This window comes from Perognathus longimembris, chromosome 6 (assembly GCF_023159225.1).
Source record: "Perognathus longimembris pacificus isolate PPM17 chromosome 6, ASM2315922v1, whole genome shotgun sequence".
NCBI classification, from domain to species: Eukaryota; Metazoa; Chordata; class Mammalia; order Rodentia; family Heteromyidae; genus Perognathus; species Perognathus longimembris.
The window spans coordinates 67,865,528-67,885,401 of record NC_063166.1 but is presented as its reverse complement, the minus strand read 5'-3'; the positions used below and the strand labels follow the sequence as shown (position 1 = coordinate 67,885,401).

The 19,874-nt window shown below is 53.0% G+C and overlaps 1 protein-coding gene across 1 annotated transcript; it reads right to left on the bottom strand.

Moving 5' to 3' along the window:
• Nucleotides 1–390: 390 nt before the first annotated feature.
• Nucleotides 391–17,023, bottom strand: LOC125353737. The gene is made up of 15 exons (XM_048349394.1): nt 16,915–17,023; nt 13,735–13,951; nt 12,684–12,788; nt 11,685–11,816; nt 10,512–10,596; nt 10,330–10,393; nt 9,917–10,002; nt 9,178–9,363; nt 7,326–7,373; nt 6,357–6,509; nt 5,312–5,379; nt 5,070–5,115; nt 4,210–4,273; nt 2,214–2,293; nt 391–420 (listed from the first exon to the last, which is right to left on the bottom strand). The coding sequence occupies exons 1-15, from the start codon at nt 17,021–17,023 to the stop codon at nt 391–393; spliced, it is 1,473 nt and encodes a 490-aa protein (XP_048205351.1).
• Between the last annotated feature and the right edge of the window lie 2,851 nt (nt 17,024–19,874).

Below are 19,874 nucleotides of genomic sequence, written 5' to 3'. Positions count from 1 at the left end.
AATAAACCAGATCTGGAATATGGCTCTGTCATCCAGGCTGTACAGGAGGCACGGGTAGGAGAATTGTGGTATGAGGCTGGGCCTGGGCAAACTGACTGGAAACATAACTAAAGCAAAAAAAGCCTGGGAACATAACCCAGTGGTAGAGCACCTGCCTACCCAGTGTGAGATCCTGAGTTCAAGTTCCAATATCACCAAAAAAAAAAGAAGTTCTGCAAGACAACTGACCACCCCACAAGGCCCCTTTACAAACTCAGAGCCAGATGCCATCTTGAGCAGGGAACGTGTTTATTATAGCTGAGGATTCCACCAGGACTGCAGCCATTCTTGGACTCGGGGCTCTGAGCATGTGTGGCTGAGGCCAGGCATCGGGCCATTGGTTGGAACCAGCTACTCAGGAACAGTCAGCAACATGTACTTCTGAGGACAGAGACAGAGGCGGCACCCCACTCCCCACCTGTCCTCCTTGTCCACAGAGCCTGCTCTCCCAGGACTACCCTTGACAGGCCTGTGCCCCCAAGAAGGAAGAGTCCAGAGCAGAGGGGAATGTATGTGAGCAGGACCAGACCCATCTTTGGGGGCTCTTCCTGAGACAGAGTGGCTGAGTGACTGAATGACAGGGAATGGATGATCTATAGTAAGGACTCAGCTCCCGCAGTGTTATTCTGGTTAAGGACAGTGGCAGTGGTGCCCTGTGGTTGTCTAGTGAGTTACCTTCACAACAGTGCAAGGCACCCTGGGGGTGGAGCTAGTGACCCGTGCAGCTTGCAGGTCTGGTTATGAGATGGTGCTGCGGTTTGGTTCAGGGCTCTCACTCTGCCTTGGCTCTGCTTCTTTTTGTCTTTCAGAGCTATTAGAGGCCCCTGCCTGAATTGGGCAGCACCTGAGCTGCCAGGACCTGTGGCCTCCGTTTTAGGGTGGCCTCAGCCCCTGTACTACCTATAGGGGTGCCCCAAGCCCCACCCATATCTGAGTCTTCCCTTTTCTCCATCCCCTGGGGCTGGATCTATAGGAGTCCACAGGGTGGGTATATAGCAGTGGGGGGCACTGATGCCAGAAGTGGGTTCAATGTGCAACCTGTGCTGTACCTCCCTTCTTCTGTTCTAGAAATCAGGCTTCTCATGTCACCTGAGGCTAGGATTGGAGAAGGCGAGGGTGTCGACGGTGTACATTTGGGGTCCTGAAGCCCTTCTTTCCTTCTTCCCTCTCTTCTTTCCTTCATTCCTCCTCCCTCCTGTTCTCCCTTCATTTTTTCCTCCCCTTCCTTCCTCCTTCCCTTCCTCCCTTCTTTCCTTTCCTCCTTTCCTTACTCCCTCTCTCCTTTTCTTCTTTCCTCCCTCCGTTTCTTTCTTTTTTTTCTTCAAATTTTGATTATCAAACTGATGTACAGAGAGGTTACAGTTTCATCTCCCTCCGTTTCTTCCTCTATCCCTCTTCCCTTGCTTCCTGCCTCCCTTCCCCCCTCCTTTCCTTTCCATCTTTCTCTTCTTCCCTCCCTCTCTCTCTTTCCTTTTTTCAAAAGGGCCTTACTATGTGGCCAGGCCATCTTTCAGCTTGTCATCCTCCAGCCTCAACCTCTAAGCGCTGGCCTTACAGCTGGTTAGATGATTCTAGATGGGGCTAAGCCCTGCTCCTTCCCTGAGGGCCATCACCCCTAGGAAAGGAGGGGAGGGGAGAGGCGAGGCAGCTGTACAGGTGGAAGGGCCAGCTAGCTACCGGGCAGCTCCTGGGTGGTTCTTTCACCTATGGTGATGGCTGCCCCTCCGTCCCAGAGGTTCACCAAGGACCCAGGACTAGCCCTGGCTCCTCCATTCTGGCTGCTTGCAGATCGCAGGCAGCAGAGGCAACAGCTCTGTTTGGGGGATCAGAACATCTGAGTTCTTGGGCTCTGAGGTCAGAGGGCTCTGGCTCTGCGGCCCTGGGCAGGTTTCTTTGCCTCTCTGAGCCTTAGCTCCCTCTGCTATGGGAGAGGGGACAGCAGCATTGGCGTCATGTGTGTAAGGCCGGGATGCTTTCCGTGAGCCCTGAGGTCTGGTTCCCTGAGAGATCCTTGTTGGCCTTTGGAGCCCCGGTCTCCTCATGTGGAAGGGGGGCGCCCACCCAGAACGGCTGCGAGGAGGAGGTAAGATGGGGGAGCAAAGGGCTTGCCTGGGGGAGGTCTCTCCCTCCCTCCACAAACATAGGAGCCGCTGTTCCCATCTCCAGGCACCTACCTGGGAGAACTCCATCTGGGCTTGATTAAAGGAGACACCCTTGATGTGCGGCAGGGGGAGGCCGCACTCCCTGAGCCATTCTGCGGGAAGGAGGTGGGGGAGAGGCGCTCAGAGCCCTGGTGGGCAGGGCCGTCTGCCAGGGCCACACCCATGGAGTCCTGGCTGTCCCACTGCCTTAAACAGGATGGGCCTGAGTGGGCTCCTCTCTCCCCCAGGCAGTCCTGGCCAAAAAGCAGTTTCTAACTACAGCCTTCCCCCACTTCCCTGAAGCCCCATCTGAGGACTGTTCTCCATTGCATCCAAGAGCTGTGAACACACTCTTAGCAGAGTGGAGAGACTTCCATTGGTTGAATCTCATTGCTGAACTACATCCTTCTTAAGAGAAGTGCCTGCAAAGTGCTCCTGAACCGAGGTACAGTGGCCAGGTGCTGGTAGCCTTTGCCAATCATCCTCGGCTGAGATCTGAAGACTGTGGTTCCAAGCCAGCCCAGGAATATAAATCTGAGAGGTGCTTATCTCCTAGTAATTAGAGAAAAAATCTGGAACTGGAGGAATGGCTCAAGTGGTGGAGTGCTGGCCTTGAGTAGAAAAGTGGAGGACGGCTGGTGCTGGTGGCTCATGCCTGGAATCCTAGAGCTACTCGGGAGGCTGAGATCTGAGGATCACAGTTCAAAGCCAGCCCAGGTGGGAAAGTCTGTGAGACTCCTCTTTCCAATGAACCACCAAAAAGCTAGAAGTGGAGCTGTGGCTCAAGTGGCTAAGTACCAGCCTTGGGCAAAAGAGAGCCCCCATGCCCTGAGTTCAAGCCCCAGTACTGGCACATACATTTGTTACCAAAATCTTGCTTTAAAGGACTAATTTTCATGTATTTGGTAAATAAGTGTTTTGTGAATATTTTTTCTTTGATCTAGTCATGGATAGAGGAAATTTCCTAATGTTTTAAGGTTATTTTCAGTCTCTCTCTCTCTCTCTCTCTCTCTTTCTCTTTGTCAGTCCTGGGGCTTGTTAAGTTCAGGGCCTGGGCATGGTCCCTGAGCTTCTTTTGCTCAAGGGTGGTTGGCACTCTACCTCTTGAGCCACAGCGCCACTTCCCGCTTTTTCTGTTTATGTGGTATTGAGGAATCGAACCCAGGGATTTATGCATATGAGGCAAGCACTCTACCACTAAGCCACATTCCTATCCCTCTAGTCCTTTTTTTTGAGATACTTTGTTTCCACCAACATTTTAGCACTCTTTCTTTATATATATGCATGCATGCACATGCACACGTGTGTGTGTGCAAGAGTGCGTGTGTGATTACTGGGGCTGGACTCCAGGTTCAAGGCCTCAGTTTCATTCCCTTCCCTTCCCTTTTCTTTCCTTTCCTTTCTTGCAGGTCATGGGGCTTGAACTCAGGGCCTGGGCACTGTCCCTTAGCTCTTTTGCTCAAGGATGGTGCTCTACCACTTGAGCCATACCTTCACTTCCAGCTGTGTGTGTGTGTGTGTGTGTCCCTTCATTTTCCTGAGATCACTTCCCAAACTGTTGTGGCTCCCTCCTCTCCTGGGCAGCCCCCCGGGAAGCCCAGAGTAAGTGGCAGGTGCCAAGGAGGAGGGGGCTTGCTATCTAGAGATGGGGTGATATTTCTCAATATTCAGCCTTCCAACATCTCTCAACCCCACACACAGCTGCCCTGCTGGTGACGTCCACTGAGCTGAGTATGAGCTGCTCATGTTAGGTTGTCATGTTTGCCACAGGCCCACTGGGACTGCATCCTGACCTGCAGGGGGTGCAAGGTGGTAGGGAGCCCCTCATCTGAGGCCCTTTCCCTTATATCTCTGAACATTGCTAACCAGAACCCTTTCCCACCCCCTGGGGGGGGGTCATGCTCCAGGCTTCCTGCTGGGAGCCTTCCTCAACCCTGGCAGAGGGCAGCTGCACATGGAGACCAGCAGGCCTGGTGGGCACTGCTCTGTGCTAGGGACCATGTGGCCAGGGTGAGGGGAGGTGGCTCACTGTTGTGCTGGGGCAGGAATCTCCTCTTCAGCAAGGCCAACAGCAAGCCCTTCAGGCCTTCTTCCTGCATGGGAGGGAGAAAGAAGGTCACTTCCGCTGAGCGGGCAGAGTCAGCCTGAGGGATGGAGGATCACAGGGCCCGCAGGGGCCAACCCAAGGGAAGACCACTTTGAAAGGCTTTTGGAACCAAGTGGTCAGACTAGCAAAGGGACTGGGGAAAACTAGGGGGGATGGGGTAGAGATACTGTGGCCCAGGTGGCTCCTCTATAGGGCTGGGTCTAGGGCTGAGAGCTGCCAATCATAGGGCAGACACATGACGGTAGCGAGCCTGCCATTACCGGGAGTAATCAAGGTGGGGGTATTCGGAGGGGTCTTGATTGGGATTGTTCCTTCCTCCTGATTTAAACAGAATGCTGTCCTTGCCCATCTTTTGGGGACTGTCCCCCAAGGTGGGTGGCTTGTATGGCTGAGGTGGAGGATGGTCTCAGGTGATAGGGAAGGTGGTTTGATAGTGCTGGGCTAGGGGTGTGGCTCGCTGGCGGAGCGCTTGCTCAGCACGCCTGATGCCCTGGGTTCCACACCCTCCCCCGCCAGCACTTCTTGGTTCATAGTCTGCTTTACCGTAACACTTGTTTCTGCTTTGACCAGTGCCACCTAGTACCTACTCTACGGCCTGCTTTCTTTTGCTTTTCCTATGTCTGACCTCATCTGTGAACACAGAAGGTCCCCAAAGGCAGGAACTTTTTGCATTGTGTGCCCTGCCCCACCTCAAGGCGCAAAGTACATGCTCAGTTAAGCTTTGGCTGCACCAGTGGCTTAGGCCTTCAGGACACATTGGAGATCATGGCTGAGGAACTCACCTGTTCCTTGAGGCCAGCTGGGTAAGGGCCCAGGGTAACCTTGGCCCTGCCAGAGGAGAAAGGCCAGATATAAGTCAGGACATCAGTTTGGGGGTGCAGGGCTCAGGGAGCTGCAGTTCAGAGCCCCCTACCCTCCCTCCCACCTAACAGCTTCCCATCCTGAGGGCAGCCGGCATGGAGCCTGTCCTCCCTCCCTCTCCCCTTACGTCTTCTGAACATTCCAAATCAAAAGCCATTGTTACCTGTGGGCAGTGAACTGGAGCTCTAGTTTCTGATTTTTTGAGAAAAATACAGCTTTCGAGAGGAGTTGCTGTGAGGGGTTGAAGTGAAGTCAGAACCAAGCTAGAGACACCCTGACGGTCAGTCCTCAGGAGCAGGTGCTCAGGGCTGGGCCCTCTACCCGGGCCAGGGGCTGCTGCTTTACCTACTGTGTGCAGACCAGGCCTTGCCACAGGAGGGGGCACTGGGGCTCCCAGTGGCCGAGGAAGCTCAGCCTGGAGGACTCAGAGCCTTTGGCAAGACACTTGGTGCTGGGATCACAGCTACTGGCCACAGAACCCTTGTTCTCTCTCTCTCTCTCTCTCTCTCTCTCTCTCTCTCTCTCTCTCTCTCTCTCTCTCTGTGTGTGTGTGTGTGTGTGTGTGTGTGTGTGTGTGTGTGTGTGTATACTGGGGCTTGACCTCAGGGCCTGGGTACTGTTTCTTAGCTTACTGTTTCTTAACTCTTTAGTTGTCACTCTATCTACCACTTGAGCCACAGCTCTATTTCTAGGGGCGGGGGGTGGTGGTGGTGACTAATTGGAGAGAAGAGTCTCTTGGATTTTCCTGCCTGGGCTGGCTTCCAATTGTGATGCTCAGATCTCAGCCTCCTGAGTGAGTAGCTAGGACAATGGGTGTGAGCCACTGGCACCCAGCTATAAATATTATTTGGATTATTATTAGTATTGTTAGTGATGGGGCTTGAACTCAGGGCCTGGGCGCTGTCTCTGAGCTCTTTTGTTCAAGGCTAGTGCTCTGCCACTTTGAGCCATGGCTTCACTTCCTGAATTGGGAGATATCCCAGCATACAGCGCACAGCCCTCCGCACCAGCAGCAACAGCATGAGGGGTGCTGGTGAGGCCCTGTGGGTGCTGAGTAGTCTTTGGGGGAGCCCCAGGGGTTTTTGGTGGTGTCAACAGAGGTTAGCAGAGGGCACGGAGGTGACACTGTCCCCCCTGACCCAGAGGGACCCTCCCTGCAGGAGGGCCCTTTGACCCCTGTGGAACAAAAGCCTCCCTGTGCCACTTACCCAGGAAATGGAGCTGGAGGAGGTGGCGTTGGGCCCCAGCAGAAGCAGCGAGCCTTGCTGGGTCACGGTGGCTCTGCTGCCATCCAGGTGGACTATGGGAGGATCCTGGGTGCGGATGGCCAGGCCCAAGCTCTGCACGGACTGGTTAGAAGCCTGGTGTGGTGGAAGCAGAGGAGGAGGGAGTGGGGATGGAGGAGGGGGGCTGGTCTTCTTCCAGCTCTGCGGCCTGCTGGCTGTGTGACTTTGGGGTGGTCGCTTACCCTCCCTGAACTGCTTTAAGGCGAGACCCCAGGCTCCTTCTCCTGGGCACGTAGGTGTTTGGAACTAGAGTCCCAGTTCTACCACTTGGAAGTTGTATGGCTTGCAAAAGGTTCTTATCCTCTCTGTGCCTTAATTTCCCCTGGTTTACAGGGATAAGCGGTGTGTCTATCCCTGGAAGGTCAGAGGATAAACTGAGCCAGCAGCACTTAGGAATGAATCCAGCACCCAGCGACACTACATACAGATTAGCTGGAGTGCTATTGTTCTCCTGCAGCGGTGCTGTATATTAAAAGCCTTTGGAGCAGGTATGGAGCTCCAACTTTAGAGTCAGGTCCTGGGTTCAAATCCTTACTCACTCTATCACTTCATATGAGATTGGGCAAACCATGTCATCTGATTGAGTCTTAGTTGGCTCACCCTATACAAGGGGTGGCAGGGTAGGTTACCAGGAGAGAGGCTGGCCCACCTGCCCAGCCCTGCCCTGCCCTGCCCTGTGGGCTACGTGTGCCTTGGCAGGTGGGGAGTCTTGTTCAATGGTGAACCATGGTCTCGGTGAGTCGGGCTGCGTGCTGTGTCAGCCTTAGGTGCTTTCCCACACTGCCACTCAGATGCAGTGGGAGGAAAGCAGAGCACAGCCATGGGACTCCCCCATGCCCCCAGGCTGATCCAGTGGCCTAGGGGGTTGGGAGGGACTGGCCGCACACCCACCTTGAGCCCAGGCTCTTTCAGGGTCAGCAGCTTCATGAGGTCAGCGTCCTGGAAGAAGGCAAGGTGTGTGTTGGCCTTGAGAGGCTCAGGTCTGTTCTGGGCAGGTGGGGTGAGCCACAGTGGTGGAACTGTCTCCCTTGTCATGATTTGTGTGCAAAGGTTAATGTAATGATGAGGATGGTGGTCAGTATCATCATTAAATTAAATTAACATCATTATTGAATAATGATAATGATGATCGCCTGATGATCACCTCCCAATATTTCAGTGCAAAAATGGAAAAAAAAGTCTATAGAGAACGTTTATATACTCATCACCTAGAGTCTTCTATGAACAATTGTCCCTACTTATTTAATTGAATGTCTTTTGTTGGTCCTGGGGTTTGAACTCAGAGTCTGGGCACTGTCCCTAAGTTTCTTTTGCTCAAGGTTAGTGCTCTATCATTTGAGACACAGCACCACTTCCAGCTTTTTCTGAGTGGTTTTATTGGAAATAAGAGTCTCACAGGCTTTCCTGCCTTGAGGTTGGCTTCGAACCATGACCCTCAGATCTCAGCCTCCTGAGATTGTAGCTAGGATTGCAGGTATTGAATTTTTTTCATCTATTTGTGATCTAGGGATTAACTACTTTTCTTTTGGTGCTGGGGCTGGTACCCAGGGCTTCCCACATGTCAGGCTCATGCCTTATCCTGCTGTGCCCCACTCAGATCTCAGCCTCCTAAATTACAAGCGTGATCTACAGGCACCTGGTTCCCACTGGGTTTTTTTTTCTAGTCCTAGGGCTAGAACTCAGAGCCTGAGCACTGTCCCTAGCTTCTTTTTGCTCAAGGTTAGCATTCTACCACTTGAGCCACAGCACCACTTCCGGCTTTTTCTATATATGTGGTGCTGAGGAATCGAACCCAGGGCTTCGTGTATACAAGGCGAGCACTTTACCACTAGACCATATTCTCAGCCCCTGCACTGAGTTTTGAAAAGCACAAATAATTACAGAAATTACTATAGAAGTTTATGAAGTAAAAGGCAAAGTCTACCTCAACATCTCTATTTTAAAAAGGTGGGGGGGGGGGAACCTGGGAAGGTGGCTTAGCGGTAGAGGGTAAAGTGCTTGCCTAGCATGCACCAGGTCCTGGGTTCGATTCCTCAGCACCACATAAACAGAAAAAGCCAGAAGGGGCACTGTGGCTCAAGTGGCAGAGTGCTAGCCTTGAGCAAAGAGAAGCCAGGGACAGTGCTCAGGCCCTGAGTTCAAGCCCCAGGACTGGCAAAAAAAAAACAAAAACAAAAACAAAACGAGAACAAAAAACCCTATCTCAAAAATAACCAGAAAAAATAGGGCTGCAGGTGTGGCTCACGTGATGGAGCATCAACCAAGCAAGTGCCAGACCCTGAATTCAAACTCTAGTAAGGCAGATGTAAGGAAATAAATAAAGGAAGGGAGAGGGCTGGGAATATGGTCTAGTGGCAAGAGTGCTTGCCTCCTACACATGAAGCTCTCGGTTCAATTCCCTAGCACCACATATATGGAAAACGGCCAGAAGGGGCGCTGTGGCTCAAGTGGCAGAGTGCTAGCCTTGAGCGGGAAGAAGCCAGGGATGGTGCTCAGGCCCTGAGTCCAAGGCCCCCCCCCCCCCAAAAAAAAAAAAAAAAAAGGAAGGGAGAAAGAAGCAAGCAAGCAGAAAGTGGTGAATAGCTCATGTGGGCCCAGGGGAGGAAAAGTACTGTTGCCTGCTGGGCCTGGCTTCCTGCTGTGACAAGCAGGGCAGGAGCACTATGTGTGTGTGTGTGTGTGTGTGTGTGTGTGTGTGTGTGTGTGTGTGTGTGTGTGTCCGTGTCCCCTCCCAAGCACTCACTGTTGTGTTCACTGAGTCCACGGGGGCCACATGGGTCCGGGTGCAGAGGCAGCGCAGGAGGTTATTGTAGACTTCCAGCCCAAACACCAGGTCTGCCATGCTGCCCTGGGCGAGTCGTGGGAGGGCCCTGGGCTGTGGGGATTCAGGCTTCCGGGCCGGCTGGTCTGGGCCACAGGGTGTCACGAGCTTCAGAGAAAGGAGGGAAGAGGTTCTGGTCATGGGTCACTGCAGCCAGGGCCCATCATGCATCAGACTTGGGCGGGGCGCGGCGGATGCCACCTCATCCAGCACCCGGCACCCGGAGATGCCTGCCACGCTGTCACCACTGGACAGATGAGCACAGGGAGGCCCAGGGAGCTGGAGCCATGCAGTCAGGATCCCACTTGTGGTAGGTAAGTAGAGCAGCTGGGCTTCGAACTTGTATCCCTTCCTCTCTGTACCCTGTCCCCACCTCCTGTCCTCCCACCGAATGACAGGGAGCATGGACAGGCCTCTACCTTCCCATCTGGAATTTTTCCCCCCATTGGATGGCCCAGCTGTTCCTGAGTGGCCTGCCTTGTCCTCTTGTCTAAACCCTCCCTCGCGGGCCCAGGGTGGACAGGCCTCCCTGTTCTCAGTCCTCCTTTGTCCACCACCTCCTTGGTCTGTTCCTCCTCCTGTCACCAGATACCCCAATCTTGGCCTCTCCCTGTCCTCCTCCAGCCTAGCGGCCATCCCAGAGTGCCTATGGCCAGCTCACCAGGACTCTCATCAGTATGGCCTCCTCCGTGAACTCGGTGCTGGTCACATAGTACTGGAAGTCATCGGGGCCCGGATAGATGGGTGCTACATGAAGAAATGAATTTGGGGGACTCCTGTGCAGCCTGTCCTGTGAACCCTAAATCCCCGTGCTCTGGGCTTCTGGGGCCAGGTTGATGGTAAGGTCCTCATAGTTCTCCCTGTGTGCTTATGACGAATCCCATTTCACATACAGAGAAACAGAGGCTCAGGGGAGTCCCAAACTATCGCGTTCCTTTTCCTCCTTGATTAGAAAACAGGCTCCTTGTGGGCCAAGGGAGTCTTGTTCCCCTGCCCTAATCCTGGACCTTGAAATAGCATCTGACATATGGCAGTGGGGTGACAGAGGAGCCCCCAGCTGCAGCAGTCACGTACGCAGAGAGATGTGTAGCAGGTCTTCCAGCAGTGAGTTGATGAGGGTTGTGACTGTGGGGCACACCTGGAGGAAGAGAGGGTGCCCTGCTGGAGTCCAGGGGAGCTTGAGCAATATTTCTGTGTGTGTGTGTGTGTGCCACACTTCTCCCTGGGGGGTGTGGGGGGTGGGGCAGGCAGCTCACCACTTCCTGGAGAAGGGAGGGCAGGACCTTGTCCAGGAGGTTGGACAGCAGCTGCAGAAGCCTATTCACAGGCAGGGAGTCTGTCCTGGGGAGGGGAAATTGGTGGAGGCTGACACACCTTGCACCTTGCAGGCACAGGCAGGAGGGGGCCCACACACGTGAGGTCTAGGTCAGAAAGCAGAGGGGGGAACAGGGCAGAGGAAAACCTGCCTTGGGCCTGGTCGGGGAGATGGGGGGGTGCTTTCTTCCTCACTCCTTTCCTTCTTCCCTCCCTCTCTTCCTTCTTCCCTCCTTCCTTCCTCACTTCCTCCCTCCATTCCTTCCTCCCTCTTTCCCTTCCTTTCTTCTTCTTTCCCCCCTGCCTTCCCTCTCTTTTCCCCCCCTTCCCATTTCTTCTCTTCTTCCCTCTTTCCTTTTTCTATCCTGGAGTTCATTTCTTCCTGATTCTTTTTTATAAATATATATTTTTTATTATCAAACTGAATTACAGAGAGGTTACAGTTTCATACATTAGGCATTGGATACATTTCTTGTACTGTTTGTTAACTCGTCCCTCATTCCCCCCTCCCCCTCCCTCTTTCCCTTCCCCTTAACCCCCATGAGTTGTTCAGTTGTTCAGTTCATTTTCACCAGTTTGTTCCTGATTCTTTTGATAACGCTGTCTCTTCATTTCTCTCTTTGATAAAAGGTTTTTAGGCCTTTAAAGCAGGAAGAAACCCCACCAGCATGGAGGGCTTGTGGAAGAGGTACCATACTGGGTGACTATAAGAACTGTTGACAGTGGTCCCCTTACATGGCCAGCTCAGTGCTATGCACTCTCTCTCTCTCTCTCTCTCTCTCTCTCACACACACACACACACACACACACACATTCATTTCTTCCCTGTGTCACCCCAGGCTGTCTGAGTGCCATCTCATTTTGCTGGCAAGGACATGGAGGCTCTGGAGGTTACATAGCCTGGGTAGGGTCCAATGGTTAGGAGGTGGCCAAGCAGAGGCGCAGAGGCTGGAGTGGGGGTTGGTGATGGCTGCAGCCATAACTTGCTCTGTGGAGCAGCATGCGTGGTTTGCAGCCTTGGAGGTGCCCTGGTCACTGTGGATCCCTGGGCTGGGCTGGGGAGAGGGGACCCCAACCCCTGCCCTGGCCAGTGGGGGTGGGGTGGGATAACTCACTGTTGTAGAATCTCAATATCCAGGAATCCGGGGGGCGTGTAGCACTCCTCAATGGCCACCTGGGTCTTGTTCCCTACCTGTTCCAGCCGTACCCCGATGAGGATGTTCTTAATGATTTTGAGCCACAGGATCCTGTGGGGACAGAGTGGCCATGGGCTCAAGCTTGTTGCCAGAAGCCACCGCTAGTGGCTTTTTCCTGAAGGGCTGGCATTCAAAACTAGGAAAGCTCCTTAAACCATAGCATGAGTACGTGGGAAGATCTGACAGCACTGGGGTACCTCCCTCACAGGTGGCCTTGAGATAGGCCACGTGACAGGCCCCAGGGGGGCAGAGACATTTCTAGTTCAGGTCTCTTTCAAAGACCAGTGATGTATAAGAAACAGAGGCCCAGTGATGCCCAGCCCAGGAAGAGCCAGGCTTCATGGGGGGCTCACCCTGCCCTGGCTCAGGCCATCCTGGCAGTGCCCATCTGCCTACTTGGCATGCAAGTGCCCCGCCCAGTATGGGCAACAGAAGGTTTTATCCCAGCTTTGCTATTCATTCAGTGAGGGATTGTGGGCAGGGCCCAATACCATTCCATGCCTCAGTTTCCCCAGCAGTAAAATAGCTCAGAAACATGCCCAAGTAGAGACGATTACTCTCATCCTTGTGGATTTTTTTTTTTAATTGATTCTGGGACTTGAACTCTGGGCCTGGGCACTATTCCTGAGCACTTCAGCTCAAGGCTAGCACTCTACCACTTGAGCCGCAGCACCATTTCTGGTTTTCTGGCAGTTAATTGGAAATAAGAGCCTCAGGGACTTTCTTGCCAGGGCTAGTTTTCAACCACGATCCTCAAACCTCAGCCTCCCGAGTAGTTAAGATTACAGGTGTGAGCCACCAGTGCCCCGCATTCTCATGGATTTTGACAGCCTTGCTTGGCTGTCTCTGGCCACATGGCAGTGAGAAACTGGGGTATCTGGAACCCCAGGGCATGGTGCCTGACCCCTGTGTACTTACTTCTGGAGTGACAGGTACAGCTTGCAGCGCAAGGTGACCTGCAGCAGGCTGTCACCTAGGATGTCCAGGGTGACCTTGGGTCCTTGGGCGTCTTCTATGACCAGCCTGGAAGAAGCGTGGGGTGTGTTGGCCTGGCAGGAGATTCCAGGCAAGGTGGGGCTGGCTCTGGGACAGCCTGTCTTTGTCCCCAGTCCAGCTGTGGCTCACTGGGCCAGTCTCCAAGCCTTGAAGACCCAGGCAGTCCCCTCCCTTCTGTGGGCTCTGGGGTCATTCTAAGACCAGAGGAGCCGCCCCACATTTCACCTGTCGGTTCTGGGCTACACCTCTGCAGTTGAGAATGTGGCTCAGTGGTAGAATAGTTGCCTAGCCCAAGCTCCAGTGAACATTATAAAAACAAAACAAAACAAAACAAACAAACCCCCAAGCCCCAAACCCAAACCCCACAAAGACCACCAATATCCGGCAGCAAGCAAGGTGGCTGGCGGTCACTCTGCCATCCTGGCAGGGCCTGTGGGTTCTGATGAGCATCTGGAACCTTCTTCTGTGGCCTCAGCTCCTGCATCTCCCTGAGCTCCAGGGAACCCGGAGGTCCATGTGCTTTGAGCGTGTTTGGTGCAAGCGCGCCATCCATCTGGCCCAGGCGTGGCACAAACTCTTAATACAGAGGAAATCCTACCTTCTAACATGGAACCTTCAGGAAGGTTCCATGACACCAGGCTGGAGGGGTTTTTAAGAGTGAGACTACCTGGGGCTTCCTTTTGTCCTTCCAAGCTATGGCCTGGGCTGGGAGTTGGCTTGCAGGAGGATCTGGGACATGACTGCTCAGGCCTGGGTGGCTATGGTCAGCTGGAGGTGACAGCATGGCCGGGGGGGCCCCCCCTTGAGTTTCTTTGGGCCACGCTCCCTTACCCCAGCACCCCGACTTTTCACCTCCTGCAGTGTACTGACTTGGATGGGACCGGCTCACCTTGCTTGGGCTAGGCCTCAAGGAGACGACCTTCCCCTGAGGGAGAATGGGGGGAGGCAGGGCAGGGGCTGGCTGGTCACTTACCCGCCGGCCCGGAGCAGCTTCTCCAGCACCTGGAGCTTCCTCCCTGAGATCAGGTCCCCCACCAATGTCAAGTCCAGTCCCCCTTTATTGCTGGAGAGGCCCTCATTGACGAAGGGCAGGTTGTCGATCATAGGCTTGCCCTTGCTTGTGAACCCCATCACTGGCATCTTCTTCATGCCACCCAGGACCTGGTTCTCTGTTAACAGGTCTGAAATGTCTGTGGACACAAGCCTTCCTCAGTGTGGGCTCTTAGCCTTCATTCAGTCACTCAACAAAACACCAACTAATGCTGGCTTCCAGTAAGCAATTAAAACAGCCATTCATCAAGAAGGACTTAGCTATTATTTATGTATTTATGTATTTATGTATGTATGTATGTATGTATGTATGTATTTATTTATTTATTTTGTCTGTTAGGGGGCTTGGATTCAGGGCCTGGGTTCTGTCCCTGAGCTTGTGTGCTTAAGGCTAGTGCTCTACCACTTTGAGCCACAGCTCTACTTCTGGTTTTCTGGGTGGTTAATAGTAGATGAGAGTCTCATGGACCTTCTTGCCTAGGCTGGCTTTGAACTGCAATCCTTAGATTTCAGCTTCCTGAGTAGCTAGGATTACAGGTGTGAACTACTGGCGCCTGGCCTTAGCTATTAATTTGAGAGCAGTATCTGATCACCCGCCAGAGCATGCTAAGTCCTTCTCTCTGTCTCTGTCTGTCTCTCTGTTTTGTAGTAATGGAGTTTAACCTCATAGCCTCACACTTGCTAGGCAAGCATTCTTGAGCCACACCTCCAGTCCTATTTGTGTTAGTTATTCCCACTTGATGCCTGGTCTGGGTGAGACTGTGACCCTCCTACTTGTGTTTCTTCCTGTCAATGCCATGACAGGTACCAGCCTCTGTGCTGAGCCATTGGCTGATTTTTTTCCTTTTTCTTTTTGGTCTGGGCTGGCCCTAAACCACGATCCCCCGCTCTCCCCCTCTCAGGCAGTTCCTACGTGCTAATTCTCTTGGACTTGGGGAACTCCAACAGTGTGGCTCCTGTCCTTACAGCGTCTACCTGGTAGCCAGAAAGTCAGCCTAGGACTGGGAAGTTGGCTTAGCAGTAGCGTGCTTGCTCAGCATGCATGAAGCCCCAGGTTTGATTCCTCAGTACCACATAGAAAAAGCCAGAAGTGGTGCTGTGGCTCAAGTGGTAGAGCACTAGCCTTGAGCACAGGGACAAAGCCCAGGGCCCAAGTTCAAGCTCCAGGACTGGCAAAAAAAAGAAAAGAAAAGAAAGAAAGTTAGCCTAGCACTCAGGTCAGCAAGCAAAGCAATTTTTGGCACTGATCAGTGTTACAAAGCAAGTAAAATGGAGCTGAGCGCCGCACACCAGGTAAGGAGGGTCTGTTTTAGTAGGGAGTTAGGAAGGGTCCCTTTTAGAAGGCTTCTGAATGAAGAGCTGAAGGAAGCGAGAGAACCCATTACTGAATGATTCCATGGTGGGGAACTCTGTAGGCAGAGGCGGTAGCACATGCAAAGGCCCTGAGGTGGTTATGAGCTTGGTGAGTTTGCAACATGCAAAGACAGTGAGGGCTGGGGTGTGGTAGATGACTCACAACCCTACGTGAGGGAGAGCGGCAAATGGCCAGACAAGACAATCAGACAGGATAACAGGTACATTGCACTTGTGTGGGGCCCTAGAACAGGCCTCACTAGGGGGCTGCGGAAGTCCTGCTGTCAGGGGAGGTGTGGGGACTTCCGGATGAACTTTGCCTTCCTGGATAAGCCACACCACACTGAGGAGAGTCTGTTCTGCAGAAGGAACAGCAGGAACAAGTCAGGAAGCAGGGAAGTCTTTGGAGGGTGAGGGGGGAGAAAGATGAAGGCCTAGGGGAGGAAAGAGATCAGAGATGCTGGCTTTGGGGGCGAGGAAAAAGAGCTTGGTGGTATTCCTGAGGACACTGGGAGCCACAACATTGTGAGATGTGTGTGTGTGTGTGTGTGTGTGTGTGTGTGCAGGTATGTATAAGTGTACACTGGTCTAGGGGCTTGAACTCAGAACACTGTCCCTTAGCTTTTTCCCTCAAGGCTAGTGCTCTACCACTTGAGTGGTAGAGCTCCACTTCTGGCTGTCGATAGTTCATTGGAGATAAGAGTCTCATGGACTTTCTTGCCCAGGCTGGCTTTGAAATTCCATCCTTAGATCTCAGCCTCCTGAGTAGCTGGGATTACAGGCTGAGCCATGAGCACCGGGTTCACATAATCAGGGAAAGAACGGGGTCAGCTTTGGCTGTGGGCAGATGAATTCTGTGGCTGGGAAGGCCCAGGTCGGAAGTGGCGAGGCCTTGATTGAACGGGAGGCTGTGCTGTTTCTTCTGACTTGCTCCTCGCAGCTTGCCCTTTAGCTAGACTGTGACTATAAATCTCCAAGTAATCACACTGGATAGCTAAAAAAATACACTAGAACATGACAAATTATACAGGTCTCTAGGTATTCGTACACAGTGAGACCATAAGAGGGTACTCTTAGTAGAGGAACACAAAGGTACAATGCCTATGTGCGTCTAATCATGCAAAATAATATTGAGCAAAATGAACTCCAGGAAATGAAAATAAGAGGTTTATTCTTCTTTGCTGTTTTTGCTTTATTTTCATTTTTAATTGTTTATTTGTTTACCTATCTTTGGGCCTGTAAGGGGAGGCACAGAAATGGAGGGACAAAGGGTGAACAAATGCAGCAGGGGTACTCATTTGACACTATGTTGAAAATGAGCCATACAACTTGTGGGTGGGGATGGGTGGGAAAAACTGGGAGAGAGCAAGGGAAGGGGAGACGTTGTCCAACAAGAAATGTACTCATTTATTTTTTTTTCTTGCTGGTTCTAGGGCCTGAACTCTGGGCCTGAGCACTGTCCCTGAGCTTCTTTTGCTCAAGACTAACTTCTACCACTTGAGCCACAACACTACTTCTGGCTTGTCTGAGTAGTTTATGGGAGATAAGAGTCTCATGGACTTTCCTGTCCAGGCTGGCTTCGAATAGCAATCCTCAGATCTCTGCCTCCTGAGTAACTAGGATTACAGGCATGAACCACCGGCTCCTGGTAAGAAAGGTACTCTTCACCTGACTTAAAAAACAGTAACCCCTCTGTACATCACATTTATAATAACAATAAAATGCATAAAAGGAAAAAAGAAACCCTTACTTGTCTTCAGCTGAGAGTTGTTGATCCGCAGGAAGAGGTTGCTGCGGGCTTCCCCTTGGGCTGAGGGCATCAGTGCCCAGCACAGCAGTGACCCCCAAAATGGCAGCATCTTCTTGTTTAGGTCTCAGGCCCTGGGATGCAGAGGTAAGCACCTGGATGGCCACATCCCCTGATCAGCCCTGCCCAGTGCCCGAGCTCAGCTGCCCTGCCTCTGCACTGCACATTTGTGCCCAGGCTCTCTCTTGGGCTGAAAGCTCCCTCCCCATCTCCCCTGCTCTGCCACTTCCGGTGTGGTCTCTCTAGGCCTCTGTTTTCCCCATATGTGAGACAGGGACAATCGCAGGGAACCATGTGCAAAGGACTCATCATACAGCATGCCAATGTGGCTGTCCTTGGGGGATGTCCAAAGGCATCTGGGGTGGCCCCCCCACCCACAAGGCTGGGGGCTTTCCCAAATAGCAGGGAGATATTTCAACCACTCCATCAGTACAGGCGCCTACCAGCAGGCCCTCAGCTCCGCCTAATGGCTGAGGAGGCACAGCTGCAGGCAGGGGCTCTGGGGCTGCTTTAGAATGAAGAAGGAACGTCCCAGTTCCAGGACCTGGTGACATGGGAGCACCCAATAGGGATCAAGAGCTGGGGGGTGGGGGGCGGGGCACCTCTGTGGGAAAGTGTTTGGGGGTCCTGGGTTCCACCCCCAGCCTATACAAAAACAAAAGAAAAAAACAAAAAAGAAGGACTCCAACAGTGATTAAATTAGGTACTAGAAAGCAACTTTGTAAATTCATTTTCACTTGCATAGGCAAATTTGGGGCTGTAAAACTTGCTATTCCTATTTTCTTTCTGGACTGCTCTGAAATTCCACTTCTGGTCCTACTCCCAGCCTAGGTAGGATTCTGTGCCAATATATTATGTTTTTCCCTGTGACTTCTCCTAGGTCAGGACCCCCGTGCGTGCCCTGGTGTGCTGCCCTCACATTTCCATCCTCAAGGGCACACATTCCTCTGACGTCCCAAAGTCCCAAAGTCCCCACTGTGTGTCAGGCACTGGGCAGCCACATCATTAAGTCCTCACTGCCATGGGCTTCTTGGAGTCCGAGCCCCACTTGGCAAATGAGGAAACAGCTCAGAAAGGAGAAATGATTTGCTCGCTGTGATAGAGAAAGTGGCAGCGCTAGGATTTGAACCCGGGATGGCTAGTGCTAAGAATCTAGGCAAGCTGGGCCGAATGTCCCTGTGGCTGCTCAAGAAGTAACTAAGAAATGCCCAAATGGGTCTCGTCGTCCTTACCTCTTCCCGTGCAGGGCCGTCTAGAATTTCTGCAGGCCTCTGTCTCAGGGGCCCAGAAGGCCAACTTTTATACCATGAGTTCTTTAGTATGTGGTGGCCACAAGGGCAGGAAGTCCACCCCTTTGTCAGGGTCTGCTGCCCATGGAGCCTTCAGAGGAAAGAGGCGGGGTCTCCTGGCACTGTGGCCAGGGGCCTTGTGCCAAAACAGATAGGACCCAGTGTTGAGGCCTAGGGGCACTGGCTCTGGGTCTCTAGCCAGGATCCTGAGGAGGAAGTGGGCTGGACCTGTAGCTTTGGGGACAGGTCCTTTCTCCTTTGCATACCATAGCTATATTGCCTGGGGCCTCTGGGTGCAAAAGGAGGCTGATAATACTCAAGTGGCAGTTGTGGGACCTCAAGGAGGGAGGATGGGGGACTGAGGAGGAGAAGCGCAGGGGAGAGGCAGAGAGGGACTGACCACTGTTTCCATGCCCTGCTGTTTGTTTGTTAGCTGGGATTACAGGTGGAAACTACCATAGTGAGATATTCTACTATCTCAGAGTCATCAAAGCAGGGATGTGTTGGGTTGGACTATAAGTTAAAGGTTGTGGATTCACCTGAATTCTGTTGGTTGTGTCTTAACCATGTAGTCTTTCTCTGTGTGGTACAGAGAAAGGTTCCGGGTTGGAGTGGTCACCTGCATCCCTGGGCAGGGGGCAGCACGTGAGGGGAGTGTGTAGGCCTTCCTTCCCTTCTGAAATCTGGCCTCTAAATGAAGAGAGGGGGAAGGGTTTGGCTGGAGCCTTGTGGAGCCTTCTGTTACCTCACTGAGTAACGAGTGGATGAGTGTCAGTTTGTTGATCTGTACAATGGGAATGATAATTGCACAGGGAGCCTGGAGCCCTGGGCAGGGAATGGTCAATCCTCCTTAGTCGTCCCGCTGTGGGTGGAATGGAGGCTGGCCCAGGGCCAGGTAGGTGAGGCCTGGGTCCCCATCATACCCAGGTCTCCTCTGGAGAGCAAGGTGCTCACCATCTCTGGGAGGCAGGATGCCATACAGGATGAGACACCAGAGATGTTTCTGTGTGCTGTTGCTGCTGAGCCCCAGAGAGAAGCGAGGTCTTTGTCCCCTCGTCCAGGAAGAACAAGGAGGCTCCTGGTCCCTCACCTCCATCAGAAGCAGGCCAGTGCAGAAGAGAACCCCACTCTTTGTGTGGGTACTGCCTGGGCTGCTTGGCAGTGAGTTGCTGAGCCTCTGTTCCTCTGTTGAGTAGGGGCGAGAGCAGAGCCTTGCCATGGGAGATGGGGAAATGGAATGAGAAGGGTCTGTCTGTTTGGAAGGATCTGCAAGAAGAGTCCCCATGTTTCTGCTTGGCTGGGGTGATGAGCTGCTGGCCTCCAAGCAGGAACAGGGACTCCATCATTGAGACCACGAGGTGCCAGGCCCAGAGATCTGCCCCATCCCCCATCCCCACCCCACCCCCACCCTCAGAAGACCTTGGGCAGCCAGCAGAGACCCTCGTGACAGGATGGAGACCGTGGGCTTTAAACCCAGGGCTCACAGGATGCAGAAAACTATTTGGATGCCATGTGTGGGGAGGAAAGTCTGACCCAGTGGTCAGACACCAGGGGAGACAGAGGCGGGCTGCACAGGCCCAGGCCTCCGCAGCTGCTGAGCAGGTCAGCCGGGAT

Excerpts from the sequence above, each read along its gene's own strand:
- LOC125353737 (XM_048349394.1), bottom strand. The coding sequence starts at position 17,023 with ATGCTGCCATTTTGGGGGTCACTGCTGTGCTGGGCACTGATGCCCTCA. Across the intron at positions 9,364-9,916 it reads CCATACTGATGAGAGTCCTG|CTCGTGACACCCTGTGGCCC; the intron begins GTGAGCTGGCCA and ends CTTTCTCTGAAG. Across the intron at positions 2,294-4,209 it reads ATTCCTGCCCCAGCACAACA|AATGGCTCAGGGAGTGCGGC; the intron begins GTGAGCCACCTC and ends TCCTTCCCGCAG.